We start from the raw sequence: 25,340 nt of genomic DNA, 5'->3' as shown, positions 1-25,340 counted from the left end.
GGCTGGCAGCTCCATTTTTATTGTTCTGAATAACATATAGAAACTAAATACCTTCTAGTGTCTCATGTTTCTCATTACTTTGACCTCGTGTTTCCAGGCTGTCAAGTACGCCGTCTGCTTTCATATTTGACAGGTAGTCCTTTTAGAGCTTATACTATTTTATTGATATCTCATCGCTCATTAGAATGATTTGCTTCCAGGTTGAGAACACGTCTTCGCAAGTACCTGTAGTGAAAAATATCGCTGCAAGTGTTCGTTTGAAGCAACCATTAAAGTGCCGTGGGTACCTCTAATCCTAACTATGTACACAAGAGAGAGGCTGTGAGTTTATGTCTATGTAACAGGTAATTTCAGAAACTACTAAATCGATTTCGAAATTTCTTTCACTATTTAAAACATATCATTCCGGGTAACTAAAGTGTATCTTTCGCTATTAGCAAAATATTCCGTGTAGACCTAAATATTTTAAACTCACAGACAACGTTAATCTGCGAGATACTTACAGTTCTGGATCAATATTTCCGTAGTCTTACTGTCATAATGATTGTGAATTTCACCAGTGTGTTGTTTTCATTATTTACTAGGCCGAAATATAAAAGAAATATCCTTAGAAATATCTGTTTTTAGCCTATGCTATCGTCCTCTTGGTGTAATATCAAATCGCCTGCTATATCAAACATCAACACAGTCAAACTTTAGTAAAATTTTTAAATTCCTTCTGTAGAAGTAATTCATATAGGAGCATTATTGTGTATTGGTTGCAGTGCATTGCCTTTATAGAAGAAGCCGGCAGTTGCTTCACTTGCAGTAACACGACCATGTTGTTTTCTGCGTGAAGATATCTCATTCATAACAATACAATCAGACGAGTTTCTGTGTTCTATCAGAGCTTCATACTGCTCATTTAACTGACTTTTATTCGTAATACACATTAATGTATGAATAGGAGCTTTATTCTGTGTTGTCGTAGTTCATTGCTTCCGTCCAGTTTGAACTTCTTCTATCTGTTAGATTCATCTTTATTTAATTATTTCCACATGGCCTTGGAACATGTCATTTTAAAGTCTGTACAATAAAATTTGCCGAAATGTGTGATATTTTATAAGGCGACGGGCATCAGAAAATTTGGAGCCTTGTAATCGTAATTCTAGGATTTAAAAATGCAGGTGAAGTGTGAGTGTCCGACATTATAATGAAAACTGTCTTTGATGTTTTGGAGCCATAGCATCAGTAGTCTATCAGCTCTTCACTTATATTCTATCTTTCCTTGCAATATCAGGTGTAGAAGCCCCAGATAAGCTCGAGCTCCCCTTAACACCCGAAGAAAAAATTAAATGAAAGACGTATGGCTTTTAGTGCTTGGAGTGTCCGAGGACAAGTTCGGCTCGCCAGATGCAGGTCTTTTGATCTGATTCCCGTAGGCGACCTGCGCGTCGTTATGGTGAAATGATGATGAAAGCGACACATACACCCAGCCCCCGTGCCACCGAATTTAACCACTTATGGGTTAAAATTCCCGGCTCTCCCGGGAATCGAACCCGGGACCCTGTGACCAAAGGCCAGCACGCTAATCATTCAGCCATGGAGCTGGACAACAGTTGATTATTTGTTATGACTCTGTTCAGGCTACTCTCAACATTCTTCTATATAGCCACTTTTCATAGGCCACTAATCTGTTCTTGGAGGAAGCTACGAAAGTCCAGGTCTATACTACATAAAGCAATGTTGACCAGAAGCAACATTTCAACAGCTTTTGACTGAGAGAATAACTCTTATATATTTTTAACCTCTACTAAAACTACGCATATTTTTCTTCGTGAAATGCTTTTCCAAACGTTTGTAATGTGCTAACATTATTCCAATTATAATAACATGAAAGGGAATATAAGGTACCACTCTTCCTTTCAGGATCCAGAAGAAGCCGGGCAAAGGATATACGACCAGTGTGTCAAACGTTTCAATGGAGTGGAACGTAAGTATAACAGGTGACCGCAGCATATCGTATTAACAATAAAAGACATAGCAACATAAACGGTTAAGGCCAGATACTGTCTGTATTAAGAGTATTATTTCCATTGCGTATCAATATAACTATGCTACAAGTCATTATTATTATTATTATTATTATTATTATTATTATTATTATTATTATTATTATTATTATTATTATTATTATTATTAATCCCGCCACGTGGCGTAGGGATCGCAAGCCTGCCTCTTATGTAAGGAACTCGGGTTCACGTTCCTGTTCATGTTAACATTTTTTACCTGTATCCACTCGGCCTACATAAGAACAAATTAAGAGCTATCTGACGGTAAGATTATCACCCCGGTCTAGAAAGCCAAGAATTAGGGCCGAGAGGACTCATAGCGCTGACAACGTATCACCTCGTAACCTGCAGAACATCGCGCTGATCACTAGTCACTTGTTTGATAAAGAGACATCATTGCTGTAGCAGCGTATTTTATAATAATAATAATAATAATAATAATAATAATAATAATAATAATAATAATAATAATAATAATAATAATGAGTTATTACTATTATTATTAACATAAGCAAATATCTATCATTTGATACCGGCTCGTTTAGTGAATGGTCAGTGTACTGTCCTTCGGCTCAGAATGCCCTTGTTTCGATTCGTAGTCGGGTCGATGATTTTAAATGCATATAGTTAATTCCTTTAGCTTGGGGACAGTGCTTGTTGTTTCGTCTAAGTACACCTCCATTCACATACATACAACCAGTGTTGCCAACACCAATGTGAATAAAGCCACTAAACCCGCACACAAAGAAACCCACCGAATTTAACACAAAACACACTAATTTTTGCCACACTCGCTATATACACCCCTCAGTATCATTGATATTCGTATACTTGTGTTAAGGTAGAATAAAGACCCACAGAGCTGTTACAACAGAGAAAATTCATCATTGGAAACTTAAAAAACTAAAAACTTTTACTACGTTCATTTGACTGAACAACTTTGCATTTGGCCAGGCCAAAGATAGCATTGGTAATGCAAACTCTGCTAGTCCTTTAAATGGATTTACGTTTGATGCATCTCTGGAACTAATGACTTCACACCAAAAACTTCTAGAACTTGTGACATTCTGCAATTTAATTAAGTTTACTGGACCCCACTTGGTCCCTAATTTTCCCTTTACTTCTGGCGAGATGCTAAATATACCCAATAATGGAATCAAAGCTTCCTTAATTTGTCGAAGAGCATGACCAGGACTTTGTTGAGCAACAGTTTTTAATATATCCATATTTCCAGGAAGTCTTCTCTGCAGTTCCTTGATCAAAGAAACGGACAAAACATGCACTGAGTCTTCGAAATAACAGTTCATTTCTTGCGGTGAGGCTTTGTTCCGTTTTCATCTATCTAATTTTGCTTTCACATAAGTAGCCCAGGTACGGTTTAGGGTTAAGATGGTTTTGTTGCTTGTTGTTTTAAGGGGCCTAACATCGAAGGTCATCGGCCCAAGATGGTTTTCAAAGTCACTAGTTGTATAATAAAATATAAATGTAAGCAATATAGCAGTTTCTCCAAATGATTCAATCAACAATTTGTAAGTCAGTTAATTGTTTAGCTGGTTTGATTCAAAGGCTTTATTTACTGTTGTAACAGCCCCAAGAATTCCTTTAAGGAATAGCAGGTAAACTGAATTGTCTTCATTTTTAAGCATAGTATGCAGAGTTTCTACAGTAAAAGAGTTCTCACTGGTTCTAACAATTCCAAAAATGTGTTTTCAGTTCCAGCCATTGTGTAACTATTCTATCACTTGCTGAGTCAACGGGGAGCCATCTAGTATTATAGCACTGAATTATCTTCAAACGGGTATGGTCATATTGATAGCCTGGAAAATGTGTTTGTATGCTTGCTGTCTAAGGGAAGATTTTGAGTACCAATTATAAACATCATTTATATGATACTCATTAATTCAGAGCAAAGTGTTAGCACATGCATGGGAAACTGGCAATTATACGGAATGGCACACACATTTCACAAAAATTACATCAGGTATATCTTCTTTAGGCAGCTCATGAACACCATTGCTTTACTCCTGTCATCACTTTGGCATTATCAGTTCCTATCCCCTTCAGTTGCATGGGTCTAAAACTGTTTCAAGCAAATTTTAATTGATGTTAATATAGTTAAGGAATGACATTAATTAAGCTCCATTATGCCTAAAAATGTTGTAATTATGTCATTTGTAGTGGCACTGTAACAAATAATTATTACACCCAGATACTTAGTGACACTAATGTCTGCACATTCATCTACCAGGCCTTTGGTCACAGGGGTCCCGGGTTCAATTGCCGTCAGGGTCGGGAATTTTAACCATCGTTGGTTAATTTCGCTGGCACTGGGCTGGGTGTATGTATCGTCTTCATCATCATTTCATCCCCATCACGACGCGCAGGTCGTCTACGGGCGTTAAATCAAAATACCTACACCTAGCGAACCGAACCTGTCCTCGGACACTTCCGGCACTAAAAGCCATACGCCATTTCATTTCATCTACCAAAATGTTGTAAGGACTATCACCAATGTAATTTCGAAGATCATTTGAAAAAAAATATGGTCTGAAAACACTCTTGATAATACTGCTACACTTAATCCAGTGTAACTGGAAATTGACAGCAGCCCCCATTCCATTAAATTTAGTTTTACATAGAGTTCCTAAGTCATCACTAGATTGGATAGATGTATGACAGCACAAAAATGATGCTAATGACCATTCAGCAGTTGTGGTTTCACTGCATTTTCTAACTCTAGAAAGCTCAAGTTTGTCTAATTTGGGCTGGTTTACAAATGCACTGGCAGCCTATGTTCTTTGGTATATGTTTGATTTACTAAGTCCCCATGCCAAGCCACAACTAAACAACGACAGTACTTACAGAACACATTTGTAGAATTCTCCGGGATTTCATTAATCAATTTACGAAAATTCTTCTCTTTCCACCACTCGGATATAAACTTCTGTACATTTTTCGGTTTAACTTCCCGCATTTCACACGCTAATACGTATGTGCTATACATACACTATTATTAAAGAGTAAACAGTATTTACCATCACCACACATACGTACATTCAACCACTCTCAATCTGGAATCGCTTAACTACTATTACTATGACGCACTTAAGTGATCCTTGTTCCTCATCTATAAAGAAATCCCCTACATATTGCACCTTACCCTGTCCTCTAAGTTTTGGTCTGGATCAGCGGAGAAGCTGCGTGGATCGTTCGGTCGAAAAGTGGGTCTCAAAATCCAACTAAAATTAACTTAAATCGAATAAGACAGGATTTAGAATACATATTTTAATAAATGAGAAATCATGAAATACAGGGTGGAGCCAATTTAATATCAAAAACGCATGAGGAATATGATAACCTTCAAAATAAAAAATAAAAACAAAATCATGTTTACAAATTATACAAGAAAACTCGACGTCACAAGTGTGAGTCGCAGTATGGGTCCCGAACCCAACACAAAACATCGTAAGTGGAAATTACGGTGGTATCAATGTACATTCGCGGAGTGTTCAAATGAGTTAATCTACGGATGGAACGAAGTCTCAACTTAACTATACACTGCAACTAACATAAAATTATAGACTCGCATATCTCACCCCAAATTAACAATAATACGGTCAAGTCGATAAACACATATAAATAAAAACACTGACACATTTTCCCCAAAAAGAGCACTGAAATTAACATCACGGGATCTGCTCGGATAACTGGAGAGGACAAAACTCCGCAACCATAAATCCGGCTCGTGCTGTACACACATTATGCAACGCCGCACACAAATAACATAAACAAAACGTTATACACATCAACACATCCTGAAAGAAAAAATACATGAATACACTTGATATCGTCAACCGATATCCTGGCCGCGAACTCGGGATGTCACCAGCTGTATCCTGCACACATGGCAGGTCTCGGTTGACCAGACTAGCATTACCAGCTGAGCTGTTACAGTGATTGAGCAACGGAATGGTGCTTTAACTGCAGATAGACCTCCTCTCTCCTCGGTCAAAAACATAACGGTACAATGCGTACACTCTTTCATTTACCCCGTCTCGGGTCGCTGTCATTGTAACTACCTGAATTCCTCACAAATATTTATCATTGTGACTTACAGAAACGAGCTTCAATTGCCACATCGACAGAAAAGCGACACTAATAAGCCTTCTTAGCATTCTAACATTTGCGTCACAATAAACGTCACACCGGGGCTCACAGCCACCCGTACTTCTCATATATACACATTCGCGCTTCTGGCGTTTCGAATCTCGAATATGCAGGTTCGACACTCGGATAATCTCAATAACATCTGGGCTCACTCTCAGTCTGTTAACTAAGCCTCCACACGGCGAATTCCACCGTCACCGTCTCATGGCGGTAGTACACATAAAAATCTGGGCTCATTCCGGCCTCAGATCAACCCCTCTCTGGGTTTGCATTTCACCCTCGACTATGGATCGGTCTGTAGCATATAAATCTAAAGGATCCTCGCTCATCACAACGGTGTAAAGTATTTCACTGGTCTGGCTCCAAGCTGAAAAATGTGCCACATGCAACTCATGCACATCCTGACATTAACTGCATGGTATTCGATACCGGGTTCTCCACTCAAAACTCTAGAGGTGATCTTACCTCGAAATTGAACTGACGACAATGACATCACTAATTCTGGCACCGAAATTGTCGCTAAAGAAACTACATAAGAAACACATAATAACCATGTAAGGGTCTGACTTGAGCCTATATTGTACATCATGCTTAATTCATCTGATATCCTCCGCTATTCACCTCCGGCTACCATCAGGGGCTCGTGGTGGAATTAGGCCATCATGGAGCTGCGGACGTCAAATCTAGAATCCTGGCACTGTATTCCTGGGAACGCCTTCACTGCTGCCGTCTGCTTCTGTCTTGTCCTCTGCACGTCCCGAAAACTGGCTACTGCATGTAAATATTATTCTTTACTGCCTAGTACGTAAATGTGCACAATGCTGTGACCTAGGCGAGATCATTTTGTTAATCTCCTAGTTATAATTTAGTCCCGTCATAAGTGGAGCCTATAAACCGATCACAGACAGTTCATTAGGCAGATACCTTTCGCGAACTACACTAAAAATCACGAACTCGATCTAGTTCAGCTATTCTCGAATTCACAGTATATACTCGGGCGAGCTAGTTACAGTCTATTAATAACTCGAAAATCAATTTGTTCTAGGCACTCTGATTTAGGTAAGTGGTCTCGAGGTCTCACACGAACGGTACGCACTTCGCACTGGTCTGTCAATCCCAAGACTGAGGTCCACGGCTGGCCCTCCTTTATAGAAAAGGTCTGTGTTCCGTTACGGGTGGTACTTCCCCATTCTCTCTCCAGAATGTCTTTGTGTACCGGCCGTTGGCCATCAACGGTCGTTTGAATTTGAGTGGAGAAACAATAACATTGCTTGCTTCTCACCGCAATGGTGCAATGGTGGAAATAGCTTGCTCTACTGTCTTGCTGTCAGGCCTGAAGTGCTCATATTTCCCTACGTGTAGTTGTTACTATTAGCTCCAGGTGACAAATTAAAAACTCTCTGTCACCCTCACAAGATCTCTTTTTTCTCTCTCCCTGGCTGGTTGACGCTATCTCCAAGGTGTTTACGAGTAAGTTTGAAACAAACCTTATTTCCCACCTAAGGTCTTCACAAACAATCACACTGTCTATAACTTGCGCTACGGGGTCACCTTCTCTTACAGTACGGAGTTAGGGCTCTGCATGGTGTTATATGTGAATTTGTTCGTTAATAAAATGATACTTATTTGAATATGCTGGTTAATAAACTGATGAAAATTGAACTATGAACTGGTGATACGGTTCAATATCATCTCCGCCAACAGTTCAGGTCTTTTCCGGCTTGTTTGTATCATGACTGTCAACATCAAAAACTTGAATTTAAACTATTACATTATTACACCCTCTATCATACTTTATTATAAAAAACACCAAAATTCACACTGACATAAGCATCAAAACGACTAGATTTTTCAGTGCCCAGCTGTGTTAAAATGTACTCACTGGTAAAGAGCAAAAAAGACTATATTTAGTGGGAAACGCACCGCATTGGCAACACTGCATACACAGTACACTACCAACCACAACAGCTCAGATAGTACAACGATGGCCCTCAGAGATAAAGTTGGCGGTTTTATCCGTGTTCAGTCCATTGCTGTCCTTAAAGGTATTCAAATGGATTGATTTACTGGATTGTAAAGAAAAGCATGAGGTACAAAATTCCATCACCTCTGCGTCTCTCAAAACCATAATAAACAATAATAATGTATGTTTTATCTTTGCTACTTTATTGTTTTATGTATTTATGCATTTGTTTAGTCGTGCATTGATTTTATAATAGCTGGGGATAGTGTACCTCTCTTTCACCCGGAGGTCGCGAATTCGATTCCTGACGAAGTCAGGGACTTTTACCTGAATATGAATACTGGTTTGAGATCCACCATATGTATGTTGCTCAGTTAGTGGCACTGTAGAATTCAAAGTTGAAGGTAACTCCCAATGTCATACGACTTCCACGAATTTCCTTCTTTAATGCTCGACGTTTCCTGTCCGTCAACACAGTGTCCTACCCTACTACACTTCTGTTGGGCTTGTGTCATTCCTTTCCACTTCACAATCACGTCGCCCTTACTGGTTACTGATGTGGTAATCTATAACCACTGCACTTTCGAAGTCAGCAAACTCTCTTCTTCCACCCATTCTACAGGTATCTCGAAACAAAAATGATGCCTCGGCCGCGTTTTTAGCGGTATGTCTTAAAGACATCTAGATTCTTGTTTACGTGTACGGAGAGGTTCGGATACTCTTGACATGATAATGCACATGCTTAATACATATGACATCGAATAATGGAAATACTAAAATCATAACTACTTCTTCATTTCCAGTTTAATATTTGTCCATGTTCAACAGATGCAGAGTCTGGTTTGTGGATTAATGTATATAATTGGTTGAATACATCATTTTTTAGAAGGTCTAGGGCCTTCCTTACGATGATCGTAGTGTCTTATCACCAGGTTTCGGTCTGCACCCTCATCAATATACGCAAACATGGAAGTTATCAAGATAACAAGTGATATACATACACATGATTAAACGTACCGTTTGATATAATTTTTTTAAATCACCTGTTTAATGAGGATTTTTACGAAGTTCTTTTATCGTTGCATTGACTCAGAACGTGTTTTGGCGACAATGGGAATGGAGCGGGATAGAGGCTGAGTAGGAATTGGCCGTGGCCTCAATTAAGGGTCAGCCCCAACATTTTCTTGGTGTGAAAATGAGAAACAACGAAAACTGTCTTAGGGCTACCAAAGGTGGGGATCTAACCCAGCATCTCCGGATTGCAAGTTCAAAGCTACGTAACCTAAACCACATAGTCAACTCAGTTGGTAAATAGGATATAATATTCTTCACACAAAATATGGATATAGCCTTAAGAGTTATATTCTTGGATCTCAAGGATAATTGGAAGCCAACCGCATTATGACTATATGAATAGTTTAACGTCTAGTCTAAGCTTTCCCTTATACTTTCAAGTCCTGCTGACTGGCTTCACACGTCTTACAGAAACACACACCAGAAAGTGTTTATTATAATTCATATATTCATCCTCTTATTATTATTATTATTATTATTATTATTATTATTATTATTATTATTAGCATTATTATTATTATTATTATTATTATCATTATTATTATTATTATTATTATTATTATTATTATAGTAATATCCCTATTATCAGCATATTTTTCCCACAACATTACCAAAATATGCACGTAGTTTTCTACTTCAATAGAATGTTCAAATAATGATTAAAATTTACTTAATAGAGCAGGTTAAAGGGATACTTACAGAAACATAGTAATAATTTCTTTAAACGCTAATCATACTAATCTGTATTTCGTTCATCACAGCCTCTGATCTCCTCGTCAGGGATTCCAAAAATACAACCGAAATTGAAAAGGTAAATACCATTAATTTTATTATGATGCACAGCCCTGGTTATTGCATAGATGCATTATTGTGTGACTATCTTACTTTTCCACTTGATTCCTAATTTCTGGGCCTTCGAGTATGTGATCCTGCTTGCAGAACTTCGCATAAAATGTACAGGCACACTAACTCGATTGCTTTCTGTGCAAATGATAGGCATTTAAAAAAAAATATTATTCTTTTTAGTGCACAGTGGTTTTAACATATCTTATTATTATTATATATTTTTCAGTGCTTCATCCACTGCCTTCTGGAGAAGAGTAATTTGGTACGTATCAAGGATGACGATAATAATAATAATAATAATAATAATAATAATAATAAATGCATTTCCAGTACACCGCTTGATCGTGTATGGAGCATAGTCAGGTCAAGTCACTCATGATAGCCTTTGAAATCCATAGAGATAAGAATGACCTCACTTTACAATTTACAGCCCATTATTACTGTGTGTGTACAGGACAATTGAAGCAGGTCAATATTAGCTGTCGATGCCCTCTAAACACATTGCAATCTCCTGTCTGTTATTGTGTTGCAGACGACCAATGGAGAAGCTGACCGTAACCTAATAATATCGGAAATGGAAGCCAATAAACACCTGATGAGGGGAATTAATGCTGACCAATGGATCGAAGATGCTGATAAATGTATGGAGGCACGTAAGTAACTGAAAGTAAATTTCTGTTTTCTTGCTTCGAATTTCACATCCTCCTGTTCGATTTAAAAATGGTATATGATAAACCATCTACAGTTGCAATTAAATTGAACATTTAAGTCCTGAAATGTATTACTGAGATTTTTATTAGAAAATTAGATCAGTTTCATATGCATTATTTGATCTAAGATATCGGAACACCTACTCGGAACTATCCACTGATGGTACTCCATTCTCTCCGCAGCGCTGCAACAGACGTTGTTAGTGATGTGGGTCGTTCGAGGCCTGTAACGAAGTCTTCCTTCTCATTCATCACAGTGGTGCTCAATAGTGTTTGAGGTCCGGGTTACCGGCTGACGAGTCCATTTCCGGGAGCTCATTGGCCACAAAACGTTCACTAATGGACCGCGACTTATGGCAGGAAGCATTTGAAAACACAATGAGCATCCCCAAAATGGTCTTCTATCGTACACAACATGGACTGGTATACTTCCATATTTAACGTTGTTCTAGCGTTTTGAAAGGACAAATTCTTTGCTATCAAATGCACTATTTCTCTCTGGACACTGTACAGGCTGTCACTCGCCATACCCAAACACTCCCATGTGACTGTCACGCAGTATAGCGTGTTTGATTACTGCAAATCTTGCATTTGTTGTGGTGACGTTCTTTACACCAACTAATGTTGCACTTAATGTTCAACGACGGTTGCCTGAGTCTTAAAACCGATTTTCTCGTACCTCCTAACACGCAGCCATGGTGCTAGTTGGTCAGTTAGTGGCACTGTAGAATTCAAAGTTGAATGTAACTCCCAATGCCATACGACATCCACGAATTTCCTTCTTTAATGCTCGACGTTCCCTGCCGGTCAACACAGTGTCCTACCCGACTACACTTCTGTTGTGCTTGTGTCATTCCTTTCCACTTCACAATCACGTCGCCGACAGTCGACTTGGGCGACTTCAAGAGGGGTGGAAGTAGCCCTGACTGGTTACTGATGTGGTAAACTATAACTACTGCACCTTCGAAGTCAGCAAGCTCTTTGTTCCACCCAACCCACAGGTATCTCGAAACAAAAATGTAGCCCCAGCCGCGTTTTGTAGCAGTATGATGGTCTTAAAGACATCTAGATTTGTGTATACGTGTACAGAGAGTTTCGGATAGTCTTGACCAGATAACGTACATCCTCAATACATATGCCATCAAATAATGGAAATATTGAACTCAGAACTTCTTCTTCATTTCCAATGTAATATTAGTTCATGCTGAACAAGTGCAGAGTCTCGTTTGTGGATTTATGAATATAATTCGTTGAATACATCATTTTAGAAGGTCTAGAGCCTTCCTTACGATGATCACAGTATCTTATCATCAGGTTTCGTTCTGCCCCCTCATCAATATCCGCAAACCTGGAAATTACCATGTCACTGCAGGAGGCTCTCGATCATTGTCTCTGTATCTGGCGCATTGCCGAATTTCCGTATAATAACCTCATCCAGAATGTAGTCAAGGCGGGAGATGCTCCATAAATAAGATTACTGTACACATACAGAAGGTGAAAGGCACATCGATGCTAACAATGATAGAACAATCACGAACAGAGCTCGCTTTATAGGAGGAAGCGTTTGAAAAAACAAATGACCATCTTTCTCGTCCAATCACTTATTTATTAAAATTTCCTGGACAGCACAGCTAAAATGATTAGGGTAAGAATGTTTTCTGTGATTTACCTCAGAGTTATGTGCTACTTCATAGTGTTCGGCGTACCTATGGTTTTATTGGATCTTATTTTACTGAAAATGTCCATGTATCTATTTTCTTACAGTCATATTTTACAGAAGATATTTTTAAAAACTATAATGTTTTTATTTATAGTTGCAGAAGAGCATGAATCCAGCGTATGTGAGAAGTCGTTCCACGTGTACTTATGTTTGGTGATCACCATGTTAAAGGTAAGTTTTGTATTGCAAGCTTAAAATCTGTCAGCTTATACTTAAACATATCGCTATTGCTTATAGTACTGACCTCGATATCTGGATAAGTGACAGAGACTGCAATAGTCAAACATGACTTAACCTTAGAAGTGCCGAGTGTTTTTCCCTAAATCCCAGAACCATTTTCGCATGGATTACACATTTATGTTTATAACAAATTTACGCACACTTAGATAGAGAAACATTAGACATGTAGCACACCATATTACTCAGAAATATTTATTTAACGTGCTTATGTAAGTAATAGATAATTTACTCTCTTATCTGGTGCGTATCAGGCGATCATACTTTTGGAAAGCTAAAGCTTTTTTTTTCCATATTTTCAAGTTCACCATTAGTAATAAAAAGTAGTCATTTAAAGAAATCACTTACAAAACACGCGAAGTCTCTTCTAGTTTTTAAAAATATTAATTTCTCAAAAGTAAACACAGAAATAAAATCACAAGAAAATTAAGAAGTTCCGAGCTGCACCCAGTTTCGTCAGCCGCCGAACAGTACTGGAGGTCATTCTCGGAGAGTTTTCTTTTCCTGCCAGGCTTTATAGGCGTCCATAAATGCTGTAATTTATGAAAACATTCACGGTGCACCCCATATTTATTAGAATGACAATGTACTTTTTCATATCGGAGACAGTTACATCAAACCAGGTTTGCGTACGAGAAAAAAACCTTAATTTCTTCAGAATCTCTTTTAGTTTTAGTTTTTTATCGCCACTCTTTCACCAAGATCTTCCTAATAAAATCCGTAAAGAACAAGTAGACGTACATAAGGGGTGTACTGTTTCGGGGTGTACAGTTCGTAATGCCAGGATTTCTTACGCGAAACTCCTCGGAAATATCGAACTCCTGTTCGGGTAGATAAACCCTGCACCACTTTTGTGTTACAGAAACAGTATTATCTAATTAAACGTCGGCAGGAGTGCTGTCTTCATCGGAATCATTTTCAACTTAAAATTCTGGAATATAATCTTCTCCGCTGTCAGAAGAATCATCAGCTAAAGAAAATATGCCACTGTAAGATAAATCATCACAATCATATCAATGGACTTCACGAATATCGTTTGAATCACATAGCTCATCATCCTTGATGAATGCTTACACCAAAAAGAAGCATTTAAAAAATAAACACAAAAATGTGTTGAAAGATCACTGAAGACATTCACAGAAACTAACAGGAACAGCGAGCGAGCGGGAAGTTACGTAGCATGTGAGACAACAGGGGGATGAGGAAAGAGTAGCTGAATTTATACCTACCCTGACCTTGACTGAGTCATTTACCGCTAGTGAGGAATGTGTAATGAAAGACTTTAAGCTTGCTTTCCAATGTATTACTTGTTATAATGCCGTAAGTGAACGATAAATGATGTTGTAACTGTCACCTGAATGAACTACAGTAAATTATGGTTTATAGCTACAGAAGTGACTAAGTAACGGCAGATCATAGACAATGTGCTTAATTATAAGAAGCATGGAGGTACATCGTCAAATTTTCAGAGTTGGCATTCTAGCGACCTTATATTGAGTCGCAAGCGTGACGTTTGGCAGTTCTAGGGTTAAACATTATAGCTCTAGTTTAACATCTTACCCTAGTGTGGTCACTAGACGAAAGAAAGTCTTGTGTTACAGAAACAGTATTATCTAATTAAACGTCGGCAGGAGTGCTGTCTTCATCGGAATCATTTTCAACTTAAAATTCTGGAATATAATCTTCTCCGCTGTCAGAAGAATCATCAGCTAAAGAAAATAAAGAAAATTGGTTTGAAGTATACAAATTTAATTTTTCCTCTAATTATTCTGTTAGTTTCTTTCTTCATGTTTCTGAAACTCAAGCTCCATATTCAAGTTACGCGAATGCTGTATGCAATGGAAACTTGTGTTGAAATAGTTGCTGTACTGGGAATTTGAAGATACGAAGGAAAAACAGACGGTAATTAGTTATGATACGTAGAAAGTGATAGATATAGGAACTAGAAAGGATACGAATATGGAATCTGAGAAAAATTAGGTATCATAATTTACTTTCAGTAGAATTGTGTTGTGAAATTCAAAGAATCATTGTGTGGGAAAAACGATACAACTGGAACAGTAGTGCTTCCCTGGGCAATACTTAAACGTCTTGAATTATTCTGGCAGATGCAAATTACCTCTATTCGCATGATTTAACTCTGAAAATTTGACGGTGTACCTCCATGCCCCTTATAATTAAGCACATTGCATGTGATCTGCCGTTACTTAGTAACTTCTGTAGCTATAAACCATAATTTACTGTAGTTCATTCAGGTGACAGCGTAGATCCTGAAGTCCTTAGAAAGGTCGAGGTATAAGGGGATAATAACAATAGCACATGAGTGTTGCCAGTCGAGTCATTTATGATTTTCACACAGCGTTAATGGAATGAAGTTCAACGGTTTATCTTTCTAGATCCAACCCCTCCAACCACCTCCTTGTTCAGTACCACTGTAGATAAAAGTTCGAATTTTTAACCAAGAATGCAACCGTCAAGTCAAAATGTAATCCCTATCCGTAGGGCACCTAATAGAATATAACTTTGATAAGAAATCATGCAGTGTACAAATTAGAGAACAATTTTTCATTCTCTTATAGTACTAACACCTAAACCAGTGCCTTTGCTATCGAATCCTGTTCTAACCCATATCTTCCCGAAGTTACTTTCTTCATGCTGTTTCGGAATAGTTGAAATATGTTAGTCATGTGGGTCTACTGAGTTTTCAAAGTGTTTTTTTTTGCCGCTATTAATTAGGACCCAAGTAAAGGTCTGTCCTTTTAAAAGGATAGTGGGAACATCTGGCCCCATGATATGCTCGTATGCTATATGCTATATTCAAATATTCTGCTGTTTTTGAACAATCTATTTTCTTATTTATTTAAAATAAAACTCTGAATAAGTATCGAAACTTGTGTACTGGTACTCAAAATTTTAGAACAACAATACATATTTATATACAATATTTGTTACCAACATTTATAGTCAAAATATCTTTCTTTAGACAAATTTCTTTTGATACGTAAAGCTTTATACAAATGCATAGGGTTACAATGAAAACAACTGCAGTGTTAACCTTTTTGGGAGTACTGTTATTTTATCACAAATAGTAGACACATTACTGAGGATCCCGTAATACATTTCCCGTGAATTAGGATGGGTGATAGTAAATGATTACCGTAGGCTTTTAACGACTCTCTCTCTTTCTTCCACTTATCTGCGTCTGATAGTCAATGATCACCGTAGGCTTTTAACGACTCTCTCTCTTTCTTCCACTTATCTGCGTCTTAGGTCCTCTGGTTTTCTTCATCTTACATCCGTTAACACCGTCACTTGACGTTTTTTAATTCTGAGGTGCATAATTTAGTTTCCGAATTTATGAAACTGACGGAATTATACTAACACAATTTAGAAGTACACACCTGGAACTGTCACTAGCGTAACTCAATTTTCTCCAAACCCAACATCAGGTAAACTTCTCGTTGCTCAAATTTCAGCTTCTAAATCAAGAAATATCATACAGATCAATGAATACTTTATACAGAGCCACACTTTACATATTTTCGTTTTCTAAAGTGTATCTCTTTTCTAACGCGAACTGGCATAAAATAATAATTAGAGAATTCATAGAATACCTCCATTTTAAACCAAGATCGGTACAGATCTGACCATTCACCAAGTGCTACTATTGCATTGTTTTACTATGTAGGAAACATTTTCTATAATGATTTAGCATACATAACGCCACGATCTGTGACAGAGCGATGACAATGAACTCTTGTTAAGGTCTCTTTCAAACAATCATTAGTCAAGGACGAATACTAAGAAAGTGAACTTCGAGAAATCAGACAACTTCATAAGAACGGCAAGTTATATCTCCGCTCTTATCTGTGAGATTGAAAGAAACTATGCCTGTGCTGTTTCTTAAGGTTTGGCATTTATAAAGGGATTTATCCTGTTGTGATACCGACAGATATCTCAACAAACAATGAGGATTGTATTGGAGACAAATGAAAGATTTATACGTCCACCTGGGACATAATGTCCATAAGTGAGGGAAAAAAAACAGATTGACAATTTCGTACATGAAGTACGTATTTTCACGGCGAGTTGGCCGTACGGTTAGGGTCGCGCAGCTCTGAGCTTGCATTCGGGAGAAAGTGGGTTCGATCTCAGCTGTCGGCAGTCCTGAACATGGTTCTCCATGGTTTCCTATTTTCACATCAGAAAAATTCTGAGGTTGTACCTCAATTAAGGCCACGGACGCCCCCTTCCCACTCCTAGGCCTAGTTGTCTGATTTCTCGAAGTAATCTCAATGGTATCAGTTGATATAAGCTGACAAGATTTCGCTATAGATGATGCCATCGAATATGTAGAAAGTTCAAATTATAACAGAACTTTACTGTTACAAAGCTTTTCCTAGTTCAAATATACCATGAAACGATGGGTCATGTCGACTTTTAGAAGAGTGTATATTTGAACAGTTCTAACTAACTAAGTATATTTCTGTTCACAGACGTTTGAAATTTTTCACCAATATTCTGAAAATTTAAAAGTAATGTACTGAGCGAGTTGGCCGTATGGTTAGGGTCACGCAGCTCTGAGCTTGCATTCGGGAGAAAGTGGGTTCGATCTCAGCTGTCGGCAGTCCTGAACATGGTTCTCCATGGTTTCCAATTTTCACATCAGAAAAATTCTGAGGTACCTCAATTAAGGCCACGGACGCTCCCTTCCCACTCCTAGGTCTTTTAAATCCCATCGTCACCATAAAACCTATCTGAGCCGGTGCGACGTAGAGAAACTTCTAAAAAATATATAGTGTAATCATATAGGCTAGACCTTGTACTACAGAGAGAATAAAAGTTTAAGAAATTTCAATCAGAATTTCTTACTTCCAATGAAATGAAACACTGTGAGGTTTTCCTAACTTTTTTACAAATATTATATAACTGCATTTAACTTGAAAAATCTGAATATCTGCATTTAAAATTGAAAATCTGAAAATTAATATTCATTAAATAAAATACACACTCGTCGAAGCTTTTACTCACACTTACTTGTTACCTACTTACTTACACATACGTTATTTGAAGGGCGCCAGCTGTCACTCAGTACAGCAATAATACAATGAGACTCTTGACTATCTCTAGGGTGTGGGGTAATAAGCTTACTTTTGACAACATACCATATAAGTTCTGGGAAAAGGAGATTGGCGTTCGGTTTCCCCATTAATTTTGAGGTTAAGATATTTTACTGTCAAAGAAATGAAACTATGAATTCGTTTGATAGAACAATATATATTCTTTAAATAATACATCAAAAAATAGTGAGTCTTGTTGCGATAAAACAGATGAGAATATGAAATTATGACATTGCAACTGAAAGAAACTAGGCATGAATTTGAATTCTTCTTGACCGGACATTTAACAATTTATACGAAATATTTCCCTCACTGATTCACTTGACTGTACCTTCAACACTTTGAGTGTAATTATGACGTAATCCATTGCTCTGGTGTTTACTGTAGATGTGTCACGCCTAACGTGGTGATACATCCTTGCGACTGCTTCTTCTCCATATCATCTGACTTCTTTGTTAGTCAATATGGTATGACCTCTTGGCAGGTCCAGGGTTGCCCTCTCTGACTCCTTGGTAAGCCTTGCGTCCGCGTCTTCCACTAAGTGACGGACCAACCATTTGGTCTCACTCTCTCAATGACCAATAATGGCTCACTGAGTCTTCACCATCTCTCGTTCACACTGGTTGGCTGACCAACTAAGGCCTCTTGATCTAGTAGACTACTTCACTGTACTGCATCCGTATAAGTAATGACTGACGCTACAATGTGCATCCACCTTATATAGACGTTGGTTGACACAACTACGTAATCTCCAGAAATAACAATGACATACTCCCACCTACGCGACAGATATTACATCCAGTGGTGAAATAGCCCTGCGGCGATCGACTTTCTGAGCGCATATCTAAATAAATACGATGACGTAGCCAAGGCGCGGCGATGACTTGGCAGAATCGCCAGTGGTGTCGCAATATAACAACGTCACTTCCAATCTCTGATATATACAACAATTCTCACTGTACAGGTATTGAGTGTTATACTACACATACGTATATATGTATACATCTAAGTGCAATCTTGCAAGCAACAGGCAATTGCAAAATTGAATAAAACGGATAATTACAATAATAGTACAATATCACAGATAACATAATAATAATACTGACATAATAATAATAATAATAATAATAATAATAATAATAATAATAATAATAATAATAATAATAATAATAATAATAAAAATACAGATAAAATCATACAATAATAAAAATACAGATATCATCTTGTAACGGGATTTGAACCGTTACAACACTCAACCAATTAGATGACCAGGTGTAGTCATATTATTTGGATTTCAGAACAATTATCACTCTAATTTGAAGTAAAATTGGAATCATCCGGCTAAATGCTATGAACCTAAAATATTCCATGATAAAATCACATATTCATTTTAAAATACTTGTCATATTCTGAAATCAATGTGACTAGTTTCCAATCAATCTCCAGAGCAGATGTACGCCAAAATGTATTTTCTTCATGAGAAGTAGACTATTTTGATGTAGGATAGAAATCTGTGTCGCAAAACATGTGTCCAATAGATTTCCTTCAGCAATTGCAGAACTATAAGAGATAGTAAAACTATTGAAACTCTCCTGAAAAGAGGTTTATAAAGTCCACTCAAATGGTTTACAAGTTGAGGTGTCACAGTAGTGTGAATCCATCATTTTTCAGTGAAATCGCAGTTCCACGCGTGCTGCAAAGTTAGTGTAACTCCGGTCCACGACGTTATTGGTGTCGTTAATTTTATCCAATTGAGATATATTGACAACTGCAAAGATAGGCCTACTTGTGAGAAAACTTGATTAGGCACTTGAAAATATAATAATTCTTAACTTCATGAAATTTTTCTAAGTGTCTCAAAATCTCATTTTAAAGAATGCTCTGGCCCACTGCAGTCGAAAGCCAGAAAAGATAATAATCAATTGGAACCGAAAACATCCAAAATATTCGAAGGAATACGTAAGAGAGCCTAAATACAAGGTAATGAACCGAAGCAGCAGAGCGCCCAAAGACGGAGCCAAGTTTATCTATTAGCCCCGTTTTGTCAATGGAATCAGATACACGCGAAGACAAGAACGTAATAGAATCGATGATGAAGAGAAATAGTGTGCTTTTATATCATTCACTAAAGTAGAGCCCGGGCAAAAGGAATATTTCTATACCCAAATTCTGTGCATTCATACATGTCTAACATCCACCCAACAACCACACAATATTATATCCTATGCGCAAAAGCCCTGCTGCCGTATAACCAATATGATCCTGCTATTTTTTAATCTTTTTGTTCACGAATTTTTCATTCAAGACTTTATGGCGTATATTTCCAAGCCCTCATTAACATTGAATCCTCTTAAGTTTTTGCGTGTATGTATACCGTTGAACGTTTTATTTTTAAATTTATACTTGTTTCATAACATCCCTATTTATCTCCTTCACTTACTCCTCTTACCGCAGGCCTAGTACAATTACATGTAGTTCTATTCTCTTCCTTAATTATTCTGTCTTTACTAACGCTTGTAATTTTTCTTCCACAGAACATGTTTGCAAACTAATAATGTGGATCATCATTGCACTGTAGAAAGCTGTAGCTGCAGGCATTTCTGGAAATCTGAGAGCCTGGAAATTTCAAACCTCAAACAGAAACAGACTTGAAGTTGTATTTATAACTTTAATGTCAGTTTTATGTAGTCTTGTATAAACTGGGTTTTGAAATTTACATTGTTAACATTGTATAAATTATTTCCGGTTGAAAATAACTTAAGTCATATTTAACACAACTTATGTAACAGAACATGAATGTATTATTTTGTTATATATTCTGTATGTATTAATTATTGGTTGAAATAAATATTTATATCAAATATCTTAAACAGTTAATAGAACATTTCACCGTATTAAGCATTCTGTACACAAATCTACGCTAGTTAATTCCAGTGTCACTTCAAGTCGTCGACCAGTTCAAAGTTCGAATATTATTCGTTCAAGAAGACACTTATACTGTATGTGAACAAGATTTCTCCATATTATATAATTATACTAGCTGATGTACCCGTGCTTCGCTACGGAATTATAAATGTATACAGAATTCTAGGTTAGGTAGTGTACACGTTCTGAGCAAGATTGTATTAAATTGCATAGTTCTTAACCTTACCCTAGAAACTCGACGGGGAATTCACTAAACGTCTTTTCTCATATGAAGGCTGGGTTAGGGAATTTTCGTTGTAATGATAGGCCTACTTGCCTACCATCAGTCAAAATCAGGTTGGGGACTTTTCATTATAATGGCAGACACTCACTCCCCATCTGCCTTATTACTTCCTCAGAAAGACTGTCTTAGTGGTTTTCCCAACTGAAATGAACAGAAGTCATTACAATGACGTCAGTAAGAATGGGGCGATTTAAAGCAATGCCTTCATATGAAATACTCGATCAAATGAAAAACCACACATTTTCTCTTTTTTAACGAACAGTACTACGTTGTCGATCTAACAGTCCAAAGTTCCAGAGCTGGAATGGCCAAGCCACAGACAGCTGTGATCCGTGAACACTCTTCGTCTTCTTTCGACGGGGACGGTGGGGTCGAATAGTGAAGATTCCGAGGGCAAAAACTATGCCAGTTTACTACTCTGTTTCCTTGGAGTACCAGATGAGTCGGAAAATCTCAATAAACTACACTGGCTGCAGAAAAGTCTGACTTCGAAGTAAATTCTTCCACAAAGCCCGACAAGCATAGTATAGCATAGAAGTCAAAAGTTGTCTCCGTACAGGCCATGAAGGTCTTTGGAGGGGTGGAAAGTAAAGGCTTCCACTATCTGTAACCTCGGCACTTGATGGGGTTGAGTGGTTAGCTCTATGCACGGCCACCTTTTCCCCCAGGAATTAACCTAGTACTCATTTTTGGTGTAGGCTGAGTGAACCTCGAGGCCATGTGCACCTCCGGAAGTGGAAATCTCGTTTCTTAAATTTTACGACTTCCTGACAGTGATTCGAACCCACTTCCTTCCGGGCGAACCGAGTACGCCTTTACCGCCTCGGCCAGGCAGCCCCTACAAATACCATAGGTACCGGTATTTAAAAATTAAATTTTAGGCGCCTTCTCCGAAGCTACAATTTCATCCAGGGTGACTAAAATTGTTTATAGCTTATACTGTAGTTTCTTATTCCCCGACTCTATATACCGATTTTTATTAACCGGCGAGTGGTCGCTGTATGAGATTTTCTCTCACATTATTCTTTATTGTGATATTACTTCACAGTGATGAAAGGGAGGTGACTGTTCCCTCTTCTATCTGAGTTTATAACTTTCATGAATAGAGCGATTCACATTTGAAGGGTAAGCACCCTCTCCCCTAGTCAGAACAAAGATTCCTATGTGTCCGTGGGCGCTGCGTGAGAGTTTCTCTCATCGCGCGACCAATGACGTTGGTGTTATGTTGAAGTGGAGCGGGAAACTTACTCCTGTTGTACGCGTTAGTATTTGTATTATGAGCACTTCTTGTTTCTGAAAAAATGTTATTGTGTTCAGAAACCTTACTTTGTACGTAAATATTACTATATATAATGCATGTGTGAGATATTTTTTTTTTTCACAACTTCAGGGCGGAATTTATTTTTATGTATATTGCATATGTTATTTTAAGTAGTAATTTGTGTCTTTAATAAACAGCTAATCATTTCATTTTTATCTAAAATATGTCCAGCTCCATGGCTAAATGGTTAGAGTGCTGGCCTTTGGGCACAGGGGTCTCGGGTTCGATTCCCGGCAGGGTCGGGAATTTTAACCTTCATTGGTTAATTTCGCTGGCGCGGCGCTGGTTCTATGTGTCGTCTTCACTAAAAACCATTCGCCATTTCATTTCATTTATCTAAAATATTTAAGGTAGGCCTTGTGTGAGAAAGTCCTCACGCGCGACCACTCACGTTACATTTCGACTAGCGACCACTGTTAACCCATTTTCTCATGGTTTGGCGTTGATATGGACTTAGCATCAAAAATACAAATTCATGAATACCTGTGTTTTTACAGCCGGTACGGTAAAAATGTATGGCATAAATGATCAGAAATTTTTATTATATAAAATTAATTATGTAGTAACGTATTTATCGATAGGGCCACTAAGAATGTAAGTATTTGAGAATTACATTTTTGGCCTTCCCCTAAACTACCATTTCACTCAGCGTGAATAAAATTATTTATAAGCTAGATTGTAGTGGCTCATCTGCGGACTTTACATACCGATTTGCATTAAATTATCTTCAGCCGTTTTCTCGTGATGCGTGTACAGACAGACAGACAGACAGACAGACAGACAGACAGACAGACAGACAGACAGACAGGCAGACAGACAGACAGACAGACAGACAGACATTACGGAAAAGTAAATAGTGCATTTCCTTGTTACTGTGGACATGACCGATACAGAAATGCCATTCTTTTTAAATTCTGAGCAATGTACAGACAAAACTCTTATTTTATATATATAGATTGTACTTCTCTTTTCCGCCGAACCTGCCAGATCTTGCCTGCATAAGGAGTGACTAGCAAATATACCCGTGCTTCGCTACGGTATTTTACACTGACTGACCGAGCAAATGCAACACCAAGGAGGAGTGGTTCGAAAGGGATGAAAGTTGGGGAAAAAACAGAGTCGGCACGGAAGAATAATTGATGTTTATTTCAAACCGATATGCAGGTTACACTATGCGCACGGCATCGACTCAGTAGGATGTAGGACCACCGCGAGCGGCGATGCTGATGCACGCAGAAACACGTCGAGGTACAGAGTCAATAAGAGTGCGGATGGTGTCCTGAGGGATGGTTCTCCATTCTCTGTCAACCATTTGCTACAGTTGGTCGTCCGTACGAGGCTGGGGCAGAGTTTGCAAACGGCGACACATGAGATCCCACACGTGTTCGATTGGTGAGAGATCCGGAGAGTACGCTGGCCACGGAAGCATCTGTACACCTCGTAGAGCCTGTTAGGAGATGCGAGCAGTGTGTGGGCGGGCATTATCCTGCTGAAACAGTGCATTGCGCAGCCCCTGAAGGTACGGGAGTGCCACCGGCCGCAGCACATGCTGCACGTAGCGGTGGGCATTTAACGTGTCTTGAATACGCACTAGAGGTGACGTGGAATCATACGCAATAGCGCCCCAAACCATGATGCCGCGTTGTCTAGCGGTAGGGCGCTCCACAGTTACTGCCGGATTTGACCTTTCTCCACGCCGACGCCACACTCGTCTGCGGTGACTATCACTGACAGAACAGAAGCGTGACTCATCGGAGAACACGACGTTCCGCCATTCCCTCATCCAAGTCGCTCTAGCCCGGCACCATGCCAGGCGTGCACGTCTATGCTGTGGAGTCAATGGTAGTCTTCTGAGCGGGCGCCGGGAGTGCAGGCCTCCTTCAACCAATCGACGGGAAATTGTTCTGGTCGATATTGGAACAGCCAGGGTGTCTTGCACATGCTGAAGAATGGCGGTTGACGTGGCGTGTGGGGCTGCCACCGCTTGGCGGCGGATGCGCCGATCCTCGCGTGCCGACGTCACTCGGGCTGCGCCTGGACCCCTCGCACGTGCCACATGTCCCTGCGCCAACCATCTTCGCCACAGGCGCTGCACCGTGGACACATCCCTATGGTTATCGGCTGCGATTTGACGAAGCGACCAACCTGCCCTTCTCAGCCCGATCACCATACCCCTCGTAAAGTCGTCTGTCTGCTGGAAATGCCTCCGTTGACCGCGGCCTGGCATTCTTAGCTATACACGTGTCCTGTGGCACACGACAACACGTTCTACAATGACTGTCGGCTGAGAAATCACGGTACGAAGTGGGCCATTCGCCAACGCCGTGTCCCATTTATCGTTCGCTACGTGCGCAGCACAGCGGCGCATTTCACATCATGAGCATACCTCAGTGACGTCAGTCTACCCTGCAATTGGCATAAAGTTCTGACCACTCCTTATTGGTGTTGCATTTGCTCTGTCAGTCAGTGTATATTGTAATCGGATATCAAAGTAAATTACTGCACATGCAGTGAATAAGATTTTCTAATTGCATGTCTCTTAGCTTTACCCGAGAAACTGCATGGGCAGGTACCCATACGTTGTATCCAATGTCAAGTGTGTGTTGCGGAGTTGTGATTATAACGGCAGGCTCGCTTGCCTATTGCCATTCACAATCGGATTAGGGAGTTTATATTATAATGGCAGGCCCCATTGCCTACTGCGCCGTCACAAGCAATTTTGGGGAGTTCTCGTTGCAATGGCATGCCCCCTTTTCTAATTCCAGACAGATTACAGTTGAGGAGCTTTTAATATAATGGCAGGCGACGCCCCTCCTGCTAGTCAAAGTTCAGTTGTGCTCCTATTATAATGACAGGCCCTTTTGCTTACTGCCAGTCACACGGAGTTGGTGACTTTCCATTCAAATAGCAGGCCACTATGCCT

General features: G+C 39.0%; 1 protein-coding gene across 1 annotated transcript in view; it reads left to right on the top strand.

Moving 5' to 3' along the window:
- Nucleotides 1-1,928: 1,928 nt before the first annotated feature.
- LOC136875547 (uncharacterized) overlaps nt 1,929-25,340 on the top strand; it is a 160,367-nt gene continuing 136,955 nt past the window's right edge. Inside the window, exons 1-5 of the mRNA XM_067149103.2 lie at nt 1,929-1,972; nt 10,017-10,066; nt 10,328-10,363; nt 10,634-10,754; nt 12,626-12,702. Of these exons, the coding sequence (XP_067005204.2) occupies nt 10,676-10,754; nt 12,626-12,702 (156 nt within the window). The 5' untranslated portion in view covers nt 1,929-1,972; nt 10,017-10,066; nt 10,328-10,363; nt 10,634-10,675. The remainder of the gene's footprint in view (nt 1,973-10,016; nt 10,067-10,327; nt 10,364-10,633; nt 10,755-12,625; nt 12,703-25,340) is intronic.

This window comes from Anabrus simplex, chromosome 1 (assembly GCF_040414725.1).
Source record: "Anabrus simplex isolate iqAnaSimp1 chromosome 1, ASM4041472v1, whole genome shotgun sequence".
Taxonomy (NCBI): domain Eukaryota; kingdom Metazoa; phylum Arthropoda; class Insecta; order Orthoptera; family Tettigoniidae; genus Anabrus; species Anabrus simplex.
Note: the sequence above shows the minus strand (reverse complement) of the source record. Positions and strands in the feature narration are given on the sequence as shown.